Here is a 15,360-nt window from a genome sequence, read left to right on the forward strand (position 1 = left end):
ACCGATAGCAACGTGGCCCTCACTGGCACCCTTTCTTAGGCAGCACGGTGGCTCAGTGGTTAGCACTTCTGCCTCACAGCAACAAGGTTCTGGTTTCGAATCCAGGTCGTTCTGGGCCTTTCTGTGTGGAGTTTGCATGTTCTCCAGGTGCTCCGGTTTCTTCCCACCATAAAGACATGCATGCTAGGTAATTAAGACTACAGTTGAAAATTAGCCGACTGGTTAACACTGGTACATTTACAGAAACATTGATTAATGTGCATTGTCCTAGTCAAATAAACTTACAAACTTAAACTTCTACACGCATAACACAGGGCTGTGAGAGCTGTGAAAATATGAATTGAATTTCGAAAATGAACATTTTGTTGATGCAATACAGAAAACATAGAGTACTTCCTGTAAAAGCAAATAATACAGCTTCTTCTTTCATTTCTCTTGTGCTTCTGGGAGGCTTAGGACTTTTCAAACAACACACTCCCACCACATGGGTCAGATGGACAATATATCATCATCAAGTGACATGTCAGTAACAGGCAACTCAAATGCCTGCTGTAGCGATTAAACCCAGGCCTCATTATTTTTGACTCTCACACTTTCTCTCAGTCTTCCTGGAATCAGTGCAAGGACAGTTGCAGCTCGGAAGTTGGCTAAGTGAACAGCAAATGTCAGTCACACACTCATAGGATGAGTAATACCCGCTCATCCCCTTGATGTGGCGGGACACTAATAAATAGCATTCCTGACTCTTGACTTGCGTTTCAGAAGGGGAGCCAATGAGTCGAGGCAGCAATTGGAGGAAAGAGCTAAAAAAAAACTTAAACAAAAAAACTCACACTGGGACACGTTGTCCTCATCCCACCAGATGAAACTCTGGCTTCACCCGCCGTGTAGCCGCTACATATTATGAAGACTATATGACCCATCTATTGTGTACTTGGGGCTTCTATTTGTCATGATATCCCTGATGAAAGAATCAGAATTAAGCCGCTGGATTCAAGGCCTGGTGTGTGGTTGGCATCCCACTGACTCTGGGGATTAACACACAATTCCCAGCCTTGTGGACCTGAATGTTCTTTTAAAAGAATACAATTTTTTTTTGCCCGCAGCCAGTTCTGTGTTGTTCGGTCAGCTGATCAATGCCCCACAGTGGACCAAGGAGTTTTGTAGACTGTTTTGAGATCTATCACCAGGACACCCTCTAACACGCCCGAACACACCCCAAATCCTGATGTAGTGGCCTTTTTTCTTTTTGCCTCTCTTGTGTTAAAATATGTTTAAAGGTCCTATGACATGCTGCTTTTTGGATGCTTTTATATAGACCTTAGTGGTCCCCTAATACTGTATCTGAAGTCTCTTTCCCGAAATTCAGCCTTGGTGCAGAATTACAGCCACTAGAGCCAGTCCCACAATGAGCTTTCCTTAGTATGTGCCATTTTGTGTCTGTAGCTTTAAATGCTATTGAGGAGGAGAGAGGGGGGGCAAGATGGAGGGTGGGGGTGTGGCCTTGACCAACTGCCATGCTTTGCTCGTTTTCAAGCCATGATGTCGCTGTCTTTCTCATGGGCGGGCAAAGCAGAGAAAGGGGAGGTAACCTTTCCCCTTATCTTAAAGGGAAGATTCCAGATCGGCCCATCTGAGCTTTCATTTTCTCAAAGGCAGAGCAGGATACCCAGGGCTCGGTTTACACCTATCGCCATTTCTAGCCACTGGGGGGGCCATAGGCAGGCTGGGGGAACGCATATTAATGTTAAAAAAACTCAAAGTGAAATTGTAAAGATTGTATTATAAAATTTAATTTTACCTATTTCACTGTTGCTTTTGTTGTGAATATATTCCATTTTGTGTTTGTGAGGCTTTCAATTGTAGAACATTAGTAAAAGTTTGGCTTTACAAACTAGGACAAGCATTATAAATTCATTTGAAGCCAAACAACAGAATTGTTTGTTCTACGCAAAACTCATCATTCACATTTTTCCCAACAGCTCCTCTTCAAAACTCAATTTATAGGTATTATTTTCCCAACTAATGTAGTCTTTTCTAAAGGAAATGTACACGCCATCTGGACTTCAAACAGAATAGGAGAGAGCGAGAGTCTTGTGAGGTCTTTCTTCTGGGCCATGATGGACTAAATAATGATGCTGTCAATTTTTCAAAGCATTTCAATCCCAAGTATGTGATTAAGATGAGTCAAATGAAGAGGGTGATGACAGACTGAGTCAAAGCTTAGAGCATGTCCAATGAAGAGAAGAAGGCAGACAGCTAGACCAGCGTGCACATTGATTGTCTCAGCACTTGTGTATTGTCACTTACCAAATGCTCGGCCCCTGAGATCTGGTATCGTCAAGTGGATCTTGTCTTGTTATTCAGTGATTTCCAGTAGCGGATCCCACTGAGCAGGCTTGTCACTGTGTTTGTGATTCTTTGAATGATTTCATCACATCTTCCCATGTACTGTACATCTAAGTATGTATGTTAGAACCCAGCTGATTATTTTCATTCAGAAGGATCTATCATTGGCAAAGTCATCAGTGACTACTGATGCTCTGTGTGATGTGTTGAGTGTTACAGCATGCTCTCTTTAAAGCCATGAAGCCATTTTAATATGTATGCTACATGCATCACATCTGGGATTTTAACAACAGTAAAACATTCATTACCACATTCTTACCTTTTTTTCTTTGCATAGTTCAGTCAAATATCACACAATGATACATGCATTAAATCTGATTTTGAACAATAATACATTATTTATGTTTGACGTGGAATGAGGGTTATTTTATAGGTAATTATTTGCCAGTTATATTGCTGACACAATATTAAAACATTGTTCACTTGACATATATACATACTGTGCTTTAAGATGAGCTTACAGCATGACTACATATCCCCCTGTTCCAGCACACAGTTTTACTTTCATGACAGCATTTGTTTCTGTTAAATTGTCAAATTAGGGTCAGTGTGAGGGCCAGATAAAGTTTAAGGTAAGGAAATGTTTTGTGAACCTAAAATGAAAGGTAAGAAAATGTTTTGGGAACCTAAAATGAAAACTTCTCAGAGTAGAACAAGTCTAGACTTAAGTTAGGTTTATAGCTCAGGTCAACAGAGTTTAAGCTAAAGGTTTTCCACCTGTCACAGTAATGCTAACTTTATTACTCACAGCAATCATTTGAGTTTGTCATAGCAGGAAAAGCACAGGTGTACCTACCGTAATAAGATTAATTATGGGTCTGCTCCATTTAGGCGTGCCTTTAAGACATGTCAGTAAGCCAACATGCACAATACCAGGGCACTGGCACTGGCATGCCTAGATGGAATACAGCTATTATAAATGTTATTAGTTACACCTATGTTTGCCAAGTCATATGTTTTGCCTGTTTATAGTTATATCACCTGCATCTAATACTTTTTTTGATAGGAAAACATATGACTTTCCTCTTGTGTTTTTACATCTTTAATATCTGACCGTAAACCACAAGCATTTCCCAAATTAGCATACCAGAAGAATAATGAACCTATTAAAATTAATGTTAAAGATGTACTGAACTGATTACCCATTTTTTCCTATTTATTTTTGTTTTGTTTTATCGGTTTTGTCAGAAGCAACTGCAAAACGAAGTTTGTTTTTTTTTTTTTTTTTTTTTATATAAAACGTGAGCACTCTTCACCAAAACATAATTGCTATTCTTCCTACAAGGGAGGCTGGGTTATTATGAAGCAGTGACAGGAGTGGCAGCTTTGTTATGGTTGTAATCAAACACAGTTAGAACAACTCCAGCTTTATTACCAGCACATCCTGGCTGTTCAGTCCATAAAATGATGATGCTGCTTAAACAATTGTCATAATAAAGTTTGCAGGGAGAGTAGTACATGGGTTAAAATATCATGCCATTATGTCTGTGCAACAAATCACATTAAAGAGCAATTTTGTTGTTGTGGCAGATTAGCTTCTTCTGGAGACCATATTTTAGATATATAGACCTACAGTACAGTAGCTGATGAAGTCTCATGGCTTCTCATCTACACATGACTGTCATTTTCTCTTGATTAAAGTGTTCATATTATGCTCATTTTCAGGTTCATAATTGTATTTAGAGGTTGTATCAGAATAGGTTTATGTGGTTTCATTTTCAGAAAACACCATATATTTGTCGTACTGCACATTGCTGCAGCTCCTTTTTTTCACCCTGTGTGTTGAGCTCTCTGTTTTAGCTGCAGAGTGAGGCATCTCACTTATATACCATTTTTGTTGGGCGTCGCACATGTGCAGTAAGTACTGCTAGCTTGTCAGTTGCAGAGTATGAGGGCGTGCCATGCTAGCAGCTAGGCGAGCATTATAACGTGTTACAAAGTGACGCACGTTTGTCACGTAGTAAAGGCTGGACTACAATAGAGCTGTTTGGAGCAGTTTGTGAACAGTGTTTTTTCTGGAAGATGGTAAGTCCCTTTGGGGTGGACTTTAGGCTTTTTCACTTTGTAAACCTATAACATGCACAAAAAGATATATGACACAATAAAGGAAAGGGGAAAAGCCAAAAAGCATAATATGAGCACTTTAATATGTGTAGTTTGTTAACCAGAGTTCTGTTGTTCTCCCAGTCTTTTGTCTTCTTAGATGACATGATTTGACCCAAAATTTTGACACTCCTATTGTCACCAAGAGCTACTTCATCCCAAAGCGCCACATCCGCATGCTAACATGTGGCTGTGACTTTGCTCACACACTTCCAAAGGAGACATGCTCTTTTGGCCTCTTAAGTTTCTAAAGTGTCATTGCCAATGCCTCTGTTCTGGGAGATTATACTCTTAACTTATTAAAAGAGTTTTTTTTGGTAGGCAAATCATCCACATTTGTTAAAGAGAGAATTATACATTAAAGACTCTAGGGCTCAGATCTAATAGCTGCTTGCCCTTGAAGGCCCAAGCTGAGAAGTGAGACGGGTAATGTTGAGAGACAGGAGGAGTTGGACATAGAGATAGAGGATTGCGTGAGGTTTTTTTTTTTTTTTTTTACCTCATACTCCGTGAATGCGCTTCATGCCATTGTATGTCTATGACAGCTATGCCATGTGTGGCTGTATGTGTGTGTGTGTGTGTGTGCACAAGTGGATCAGTCTGTATGTGCCAGTTTTGGAGGGAGTATAACACAGAGCTACAGCATCTGTCTGTTTTTGTGACACTCCTTTGAAGTTGCTTTGATTCTCCCCAGTGCCCGCTAAAAAAGACTTCAGACACTTTCTGTCTGATTGCCTTAGCATGGCGTTGTCCTGGGATGCCCAGGCTTTTGAGGGGAGGGAGGGGGGGCAGGCGGCAGAGCAAAGTGAACCAAAGTAAGTAAACAATAAACCAAGTAAACCAAGAAGAGTAATGAGGATGTGCAATAGCTGGGGAATACGTGCAATATAGGTAAGGAAGTGTGAAACTGCAATGCATTTTAGAGTAACCTACACTTCGCTACAATGATTTTTTTGCTCATTGTTTGTTGTAAATTGGAGGAAATGATCATATGCTGATAAATGTAATATGTGTGGGTATGTACTCCAAATTGGCTATTTGAGGACAGTAAACTTGTATTATTCAAATGTAACAATGATGGCGAATGTCATATCATAAATGTACATACAATATGTCCTCTTACTTAAGCATACATTTCAAAATAATAAAAATCTTTCAGTTTTGAGACTAAGCAAACTTCATCACACCAGCTGGGGTCCGGGGACCCCTAAGGGGGGCGGCAAAGATCACAGGGGGGGGGCGCGAGTCTTTATCTGGTTTGAGGTTGAGGTAAAAAAAAAATATATATTTGCACATGTTAAAGAAATTATGATAATACACTAGAATATATAATGTATACAAAAGTCTGTATAAAAACTATATATTTTTGTTCTCGCTTAAACTTGTAGGCAGGCTACTTAGTAGGCCAAACCTCCGGGACCTCTTAACCTGTGATCCTTGCTGTCATCAAGTCAGCTGCTAGCTGCTATCATCCTCGTTTTTCCTGCCGCCACGGCATCACTATTTTATGAACGAAACATGGCGGAGAAACGTAAAAGTGCTGATAACTCCTCTGTATCAAAAAAGAAAGTAAGGGAAAGTTACCTCAACTTCGGTTTCGGAGGGGGGGCTCAGCTTTTCTTAGACATAAGTAGGGGGGGCGCCAAGGAAAAAAGGTTGGGAACCACTGAGCTAAGTGATGCATTTTTGTCTAAACCGTAAGCTTATCTTTTTCCTTTTGGCATTTCCCAAACTTTTGAGATGTAGGTTCATTGCATGTCTCAGACCAGTCTTATTTTTGGTGTTTCAGAAGCTATGGGGTTGGGCTTATTAGCATTCCTACTATGTAATGTTGACGCTCACTGGCAGCACTTTTAAAGGGCTCTACTGGGTCAAGTCCAGGCTGAGTAGTTCCAAAAAGAGAAAGGTCAAGAGAGAGGGGTCATGCCATCGCAGCAGCCCCTACACAAACACACAGAGGAAAACAGAAACATTTAAGTATGTTTGTAAAACTTTCCTACACTTAGTCAAACTGTACAGGCACTCCCTCATACGTGAATACTCTGTCTCAATCTCTCTGCAGCATCTCTTTACTCTCAACATCTCTCATTGTGGCATCATTATACTTTGTACATTGTTGATGTTTTGGAGTTGACAGATGTGTTGTTTCCATATTTTCACCCTGCAGGACACAGAATGTATTTCTGCTTCTCTTTGTCGCTCACATATTCGTCAGAAAACATCTCCGCCCATGTTCCAGCCAGACCCATTGATAAGCCATTTGTCAGTGCCAGAAATGCATGAGTGCAGAGAGGCATATAGGTGGATGTTCTGATACGTTCTCTTCATTGGTACATTAAATAAACATATTTAGACATAAATCCATCTGGAGGAATACACAGTAAACAAAAACAGATCTTAAGTAGTACAGTTCACTTAAGCTAAAATGATCAAAGTAGCTTCCATCATACAATACATCAAAGTGTAACAGAAACACATTTCTGTGTACCAATAAAGACAATTTCCTCTCACTTTTTCTATCTATTCTATCATCTGGAATATGAAATCTTGACCTAAGAGCATCTCAGAGCCACGTGGTATCTGCAGGACATTAGTTAACATCACTTACCTAAATCCACTGTACATCTCTGTTTCCATCTCTTTCTAGACTATTTCAGATTTGGAAGCCCAGTTGTCGAGTCTACGTGAGGAAATCCAGGGAGCCCATGCACAGCACAAGCAACAGTTGGCTGAGATGGCATTACTCCGGGAGGAGGAAGCACAAAGGGCATTCCTGGACAAAGAGGCATCCCTGGAGCGGCTCCGCTCTGACATGGAGCGTATCCGTGGCGACCTTGAGGGAAGCCACCAGCGGGAGAAGGATGCTGCTCAAGAGAAGGTGGGTGAAGGGTAGGAGGGAAAAGATGGGAAATGGCCAGTTTCCAAAGAGGATGCTGTCTGCATAAATCATGTTACATCACTCTCTGTTGTCTGTGTGGATGAATTTCTGTTTAAACAAAGGTTGCATAAAAAGTGACACCCTTATTCGTTCACTAGCAGAAACTAAGAAAAGTGGAGAACACTCATGTCTGAAAGAGCCACTAAACACTGAATTAGGGAAGAAAAGATGGGCAGAGGGAGATTGGCTGTGTTAACCCATGCATACAGTAGAAGCTGTTGCTAGAGTCGTGGTTGACTTTCAGCCTGTGGTTGCTTCTAGTAGATCTAGAAGATGTTTTAGTAATATTCTTGTTCAGGCAAACTGTGTTTTGTATGTTTTCTATGTATCTCCCACTCTCTCCCTGTATGTCTGTCTATGTGATTGTGTCCTTCCCCCATAGATGTTTGTTAGAGGACATGTGAACAATGTTGTCTTTATCAAGATATTATTTTTCATCAGTGTTGACAGTGAGAACAGTGTGTGTGTCTGGGACTAGTTGTATAGCACTTTTATCCAAAGCTTTTTACAATTCCCCCTTTCAGTCTCTCACGACAATGGCAGCAAGCTACCATGCAAGGCGAGTTCAGTGTCTTGTCAGACATGTGGACAGGAAGGGGCCAGGGATCGAACCGGCATGACCCGCTCTACCTGCTGAGCCACAGCAGGCCCCCAGGGGAGGAAGGCTTGCTCAGGTTCATCACTGTAGCAAAGGTCTGCTGCTGTAATGTGGGTGCAGTTGTTCAGATCAGTACATCTAAATGTTCGCACATCCAAGTTGGGGTTAAACCTGTCCATATGTCCTCTCACCAGGGTGTGCATCTCCTCTGTCCAGATGCACCCACCGACTCACAGAGCCACCACATAAAATCCAGCTCGTTACTAGTATGACATTTTACTACATCCATGAAAGCTGAGTAAGGTAACAGTGCTGTCAGCATCTACACATGTACTTGTGTATTTGTAGAAATTAAGTGTTTTGGTTGACCCTCTTACCATCATGGGATATACTGTTTTGACATGAACACACTAGTTAGGGCATTGGACTTAAGGGTCAGTCACAGAGTGGAAACCAGAGCATTTCAGTAGAGCTATTATCCAGCGTTGCTTTTTGCTATCTTAGTGAGCCAGGAAGTACTTCAATTAGAACTTCTGAGGTTCCCTCTCTCTTTCTTCCTTGCTTTCTGTCTCATATTCTCTTCCCTCGCCACTACAGAAACTGGACCCACGGCTGGGAAATCACCCATAATCTTGTGCTGGTCTAGCAGGAAGCTGACCTAAGGTAGTGTTGATCAGAACCTAATCCCTCGGCAGGTCCCATCAAAGAGAGCATTTTTCATTAGACACCATCCCACGCCAGCTGCGCAGCATTAGCCCGGGAATGCAGGGACCTCCAAAGCACCCAGCCGGCCGTTTTGGCTCCATATGGCACACAGAACCAGGGGTACTGAAGGGAGAGAGATCCGAGGAAAAGAGTGTGCTTATTACAGTGTAATCCTCATTTGAAGAAATCAGGCTATTTCCTATCAGTCCCCTTTTTTCCTTTTTGGATATGTGATGACTGTTTTGCAGCTAAAAGCTATTTTATCTTTTTGGCTCACTTTAATTCCTCTCTCTCTCTTCACACTTTTTGTATACTTGGAAAAAATGACCCACGGTTGTCGGGGAATCTGGAGTGGATTCAAAGCAGTGATGCTGAATGTTGAACTTAGACTGATAACACTATAAGCAATGTGCTAGTTTCACTTTTTATGAAAGAGATGAATGATTTCTCCGTCCTTTTTAGTCAGCTGAAAGTGCATGCTTCTAAAAATAAAACTCACCAAAGGTTGAACATCTTACTTTTCCCCTTTTTTTTTTTACTTTCTAATCTGTCTCCAAGTTTGACTTCGGAGTGGGCAGGGAAAAGTTTCATTACTTTGTTGCACCCTCTTTTTTTTTTTTTATACGCGGGATTGAAGTCAGCCAGCTCTCAGATCCATATTGACTCATTCGCCCTGTTTTGTAAGCTAAAAATTTCTCATTCTTTTGATGCAGACAGAAATGCTGTCCTCTGCAGTCCACCAAAGTCCACCAGTCCGCAAACCAGCTTTTCCTCCTTTTTTTTTTTTTTTTTTTTTTTTTTTTGAACACATCTCCTAGATCCTGGAAAAAAGGGCCAGAGAAATCCATTAAATCCATGAATGGATTCCCATCAAAGACACATTCGTTTAAGGGAGAGACAGAGAGGGATACAGGGGGATGTTTTGGGAGTAGACAGTCAGCTGTTGGAATGAAATAATGAGAAACAGAATATCAGAGGAGATAAGATCAGACGGTCAGATAGTTCCATACATTTGAGCTGCACCAAAAAGAAAGGAGGAGAGAAGGAAAAATGATGGAGGTAGGCTGAGTAGAAGGTGTGGGGGGTTTTAGTCTGTTTGCTATTGAAGTTTATCTTTGTAAGAGTGTGTGCGTGTGTGTGTGTTCGTGTGTTTGTGTACATGTGAGTGAGTGAGACTGAAAGCACACAACCCCAGACCTCCCAATCTCTGTTCTCCACTGAGGGGCCTGTGAAGCTGCCTCTGCCTGATAGACGCCTCATCTCTGGGCTACAGTTAGCACGAATCCTGCCTCTCACACACACCACCTCCTTATCTAACTTTCTTATTCTCCTCCACACCTCCATCATCCATCTCTCTCTCTGTCTTTCCCCACATTCCCCCCTCGCTTTCAAGTTGTGGCAAAGCACAGAACATTATGGTTTTCTATAAAGAGTTACCAGAAACCAGGGCTGGACTTTAAGGAAGTGTAGGAATATGGTTTCTTACCACACATGCACACACAGTCTTCTGTATGATCCCTAGCATTTAAAACACAGGTCATATTTGCAATTAGCGCTTGATATGCAGTACTTTTATGAGCTTAAAGTTTGGTTAGTGTTGGAAAGGTCTTTGTGTTGGACCTCTTCACCTCACACAGCTTTATCGTACTCACTCCTTGCTTGTCAATACTAGAGATCTGAGATACTGTGAGACAAAAGATCAGGAGGCCTCAGGATTGATAGGAAACGTCTGGAACCTTGAACTAATATTTTCTCTTAGTCTGGAGAGCATGGCTTTTTGAACTGCTAGAGATTAGACACATTTTGACTGATAGGTTTGTGTGGAACCAGGTGTGTGAGTGAGTGTAAGAGAGAGGGTGTACACTGTACTCACTGGCTCAGATGATAGAGCGGTTGCCTACCAATCGGCAGGTTGGTGGTTAGATCCCCGCTGCAGTCCCATGTCGAAGTGTCCTTGGGCAAGACACTGAACCCCGAATTGCTCTCTGATGAGCAGGTGACACCTTGTATGGCAGCCTCGGCCGCAGTGTATGAATGTGTGTGAATGGTGAATGGTGCCTGTAATATGTTAAAGCGCTTTGAGTAGTCATTAAGACTGGAAAAGCGCTATATAAATTGGTATGTCACCATACATGTGCATAAAAAGTGTGTATTGAAAAAAATACACTCAGTGACAGAGGACACACTTTCTGATGATTCCTCTGGCAAGTAGTAGAAAATGTGTGTGTGTGTGTGTGTGTGTGTGTGTGTGTGTGTGTGTGTAAATGCATGCATGCCTACTTTCACTTCAGATCAAAGGGACAGGACATTTCATCAAACACTAACCAAGTGTGACAAAACCACCTGGAGGCAAACATCAGCCAATGAAAAAGCAGCTTTTGGGCATACATTAGCCAATCCCTGCTCCCTGTGTCATAGCACTAGTGTCCCTCTGGGTATGTCCCATGTGATTCCCTTGGCATAAAAGGCGTGACAGTACTCACTCTTTCTCTGGTACGCACGCACACACAGAACATGAACACAGGTTGAACATCAGAAAGCTGAGGTATGAAAACCTCTGTTTAGCAATTAGTCTCTTTTTCCCACAGGATTTTTATTTTTGGGGTCAAGGAAGCAGTCTATGCACATCCACAAACTTGAGGGGTTCTTCCTTGGCTTACACAATGAATGAGATAGTAAGTGCCCTAGCTTGAGCTGGAACTAGAACTTTCTTTTTCAGATTTTGTCTCCCAACTCATTCATTTGATTTCATCTGTGGAAAAACTGTGACCGTCGCTTAAAGTGCTCATATTATGCTCATTTTCAGGTTCATAATTGTATTTAGAGGTTGTATCAGAATAGGTTTATGTGGTTTTATTTTCGGAAAACACCATATATTTGTCGTACTGCACATTGCTGCAGCTCCTCTTTTCACCCTGTGTGTTGAGCTCTCTGTTTTAGCTGCAGAGTGAGGCATCTCACTTCTGTACCATCTTTGTTGGGAGTCGCAAATGTGCAGTAAGTACTGCTAGCTTGTCAGTTGCAGAGTATGAGGGAGTGCCATGCTAGCAGCTAGGCGAGCATTATAACGTGTGTTACAAAGTGACGCACGTCTGTCACGGAAGTAAAGGCTGTTTTCTCTGGAAGATGGTAAGTCCCTTTGGGGTGGACTTAGGGCTTTTTCACTTTGTAAACCTATAATGTGCACAAAAAGATATATAACATGTTAAAGGAAAGGGAAAAAGCCAAAAAGCACAATATGAGCACTTTAAAGAAAAAAGAAGAAAAACTTGTTTGTGATCAGTTATACAGCTGGAGAAAGGATTGCAGTGGCAGTTTGGTACCTCAGCTCAGGCACAGACTTCAAACCTTCATTTAAGTTGTTTGGCAAAGGAAAATCGTCTGTATATAACTTTTGTTTGTTGTGCTATGCACAAAGCTGACTAGGCGATCTTTTCATGTGGCCGGAGAAGCATCTGCTTTCACACGGTTTTCCATGTGTGGACACATGTGCCCCTGACCATCATTACATGTGGTTTGACTGATTGGATCTTAATGTGTCTTCAATGTGTTCTTGTTGCATTCACATCCATATTTAGAGCTGTGCATTTGTGAACAGACCACCCAAGATGTTTTAGTGCAAAACGTGCACACAGCTGATTTCCCAAATTTTCACTGAACACGGTGCCAGTCTTGTTTGCGCTGTGCTTCTTTTCTTTTTTTTTGCATCAGTTTGTGTGGATCTATGTTCTTAATAGGTTTACACCAGTAATGACTGTCATTCTTCATCTCTACCTATGTGTTTGTTTTTTATTCGTTTTCATTGACACAAGGAGAATGTCCACAAGCAGTGATGATACAGTGTCAACAAACTAGATTGGAATCTGTATGTCCTCGTAAAACTACAGAGAAGTCTTAAGTTTAAACTCAGAATGTAGGAAGTTAAACCAGGGAGATGTGGCAATTAACACAATATTTCTAGTACACCCATTAACATTTTCATAAAACATCCATATCAGTCGATTTACACTAGCTTTGATCCTTTGTACTTTCAGCCTCGGCGAGTGTACCGTTCTCTCTCTCAGCCAGAAGATGGTGGTACGAGGTTGTTGTCATTGTTGTTGTTGTCATAGTGACGTCTTGTTCTTCTCTCTTGCCCACTGTCACTGCTGACTTATTAAGTTGGTTCTCTGCCATTTGGAGATACACCAAATCACATTATTTACTCGGTCATGGATTAGACAAGGAGGAGAAAACATAGGCTGAGGGATGATCAAAGTACATTCACCTCACACTAACTAAAGACTAAATGGGAGACAAAGAGATGGGGGAGGCAAAGCCAAGGAACTCATTTAAGGGGAGAAAGTGGTACATTTTAGGATGTTTAGTGTAGGGCATTTAGATTATTGGATCTATGTGTCTGCTGTTGGTATATGTTTACATCACAGCTGCTTGACAAACACATTAAAGCGTTGGTGTAGGAACATATGTTGTGTGTTTGTGTGCGTGTACGCATGCCCGGACCTATCTGAGCTCCTCGTTTCCTCAGTGCACCATCGGGCCCGACGGCGAAGAGAGAGCGAGTGAGTCACCCAGCAGATGAAAGAGTCAAAGTAAAGGCTTTGCCGTCCCAAAAAAACATCACACAGTTCCCTTGCTCACTTTTTGAAGTGATCCAAGAGGAGGGAGGGAAGCGACACACTTTCTCAATCGTATTAAAACATGGCGTCAGGCAGCTCCCATCTTGTTGCACGCTGTAGATTACACTTTGGTTTGAAGTGGAGTTTTAAGTGGGACACCATGATATTGGGCTCTGTTTTTTTTGGGGGGGTTAAGTTCCTAATTCAACTCTGCAACATCCTACATCTGAACACCAGGCAGATCAAAGTAGGGATGGAGGCATAAATAGATAGTAGTGAGGTCTACCATGGCAGAAAAAACATAGTTAACATAGTTCCGACAAAGTTCAATGACCAATTGAAAATAAACGCAACACCTCTTTTGCAAAATTGTTGCTGTCATAGCTTAACAGTCATCATTACCTTTGCCTATAAAATAGTTTACACAAATCTGTACACAGAAAGCATGAATGATATACTTTTTCTGTGGTTTTAAAATCAGTCCACCTGCTTCTGTTGAAGCATTCTGTGATTCTACAAGCGACTCCAGCCATTAAGCATTCACAGCCTCAAACTAACTTGTTTTCCTGACCTTATGATGTGTGTTAGATGTTAAACCCGCTCACACTGATGGTAATGGATTTAATTGGTTTTCAGATACCAAGAACTGGCTGGTTGAGTGTGTAATCACTGAACATTGGGTATGTTGTGTGTCTGTGTGTTTAATGTATGTTCATCTGTGGTTGCCTGCCTGTGTGAGCCTGTGATGCATTATTTCTGTACTGCGTGTGATGCAGCTCTGAAAGTGAGCAGCAGGGATTAAGAGAATCACTACTGACAGGCAGTGATGGTAAACTGTGAAATGGAAATAAAGTATCTTGTCATTACAGCACCAACTTTCACTCTCACACACATATGCACAGCAAGACACCAATGATTACAGACAAACGAGCAAATAACATCTCCAGGCTCTCCCTCGCTGGCAGATTGAACTCAAATTGTTATGAGAGACATATAGTGAACAGAGGATCATTTTGAATGCTTACAAATACTGCTGCCACTAAAAGGGAGAGCATCTCTTTGAAATCATGTTTTTTTGTTGAGAAATGTATCCCACAAATCAGTTCCCTAGTGTGCAATATTACATCATGTTGTGTGCAGGGTGAAACTAGCAACAGGCATAAAAAAGAGCATGTTTTGTGACTCATCGTCACTTTAAAAAACATTCCTGCCCTTTTACCCAATCGCCTGTCAGTCTGTTGTCCTTTTTATGTGTGGTGTGACATCACCCTTGCATCAGTTTTATATCTTCTATCAGAGTTCAGCTTTAGAATGATGCTGAAAACCATAATTGCTCTTAAGCAATGTGAGATGATTGGAAACATATCGAAGAAAAATGCCATATGGAGGCAATATTCTGTCCAGGACTATAGACTGCTCTGAACAGATTCTGAAAATACTGAAAACGTTAACACACACACACACACACACACACACACACACACAGAAGTTATGAAATGTTGGCAGGATTACTCTATTGAGAAATGTTTACTGTGGTTTATTCCTCCTTTAGCAACAATACAGCGGTCCATTCCAAACAATGGGACTGCAAACCTTGAGCAAATGTCACTTTCAAAAGATTAAACTCTTGATGTGTGTTTGGCCTTCACTTGTCCTGTTTGTCCATTGTCTGTGTTTGAATAAGTGTGTGTGTGTGTGTGTGTGTGTGTGTGTGTGTGTGTGTGTGTGTGTGTGTGTGTGTGTGTGTGTGAGAGAGTGAGAGAAAAAGTTGTCACCCGTTTTCCTAAACTCCCACCAGTCCTTTTTTAGTGTGCACGTGTCAGTATGTGTCTATGTATGTATGTGTGCGTGTTTGGCCTGGTTCCCACTTCAGATTATTAATTAAGTTCTGGTAAGCGGTGCATGCCTTGCCTTCAGATCCACTTCTAGTCTCTTTAACACACACACACACACACACACACACACACACACACACACACACACACTTC

The 15,360-nt window shown here is 41.5% G+C and overlaps 1 protein-coding gene across 7 annotated transcripts in view; it reads left to right on the forward strand.

Moving 5' to 3' along the window:
- The window catches only part of cep112 (centrosomal protein 112), a 99,431-nt gene that overhangs the window by 53,745 nt on the left and 30,326 nt on the right, over positions 1-15,360 (forward strand). For all 7 annotated transcript variants that reach the window (XM_031312892.2, XM_031312891.2, XM_031312894.2 and 4 more), the window contains one exon: positions 7,160-7,390. In XM_031312892.2, coding sequence (XP_031168752.1) covers positions 7,160-7,390 — 231 coding nt within the window. The remainder of the gene's footprint in view (positions 1-7,159; positions 7,391-15,360) is intronic.

This window comes from Sander lucioperca, chromosome 21 (genome assembly GCF_008315115.2).
Source record: "Sander lucioperca isolate FBNREF2018 chromosome 21, SLUC_FBN_1.2, whole genome shotgun sequence".
Lineage (NCBI taxonomy): Eukaryota > Metazoa > Chordata > Actinopteri > Perciformes > Percidae > Sander > Sander lucioperca.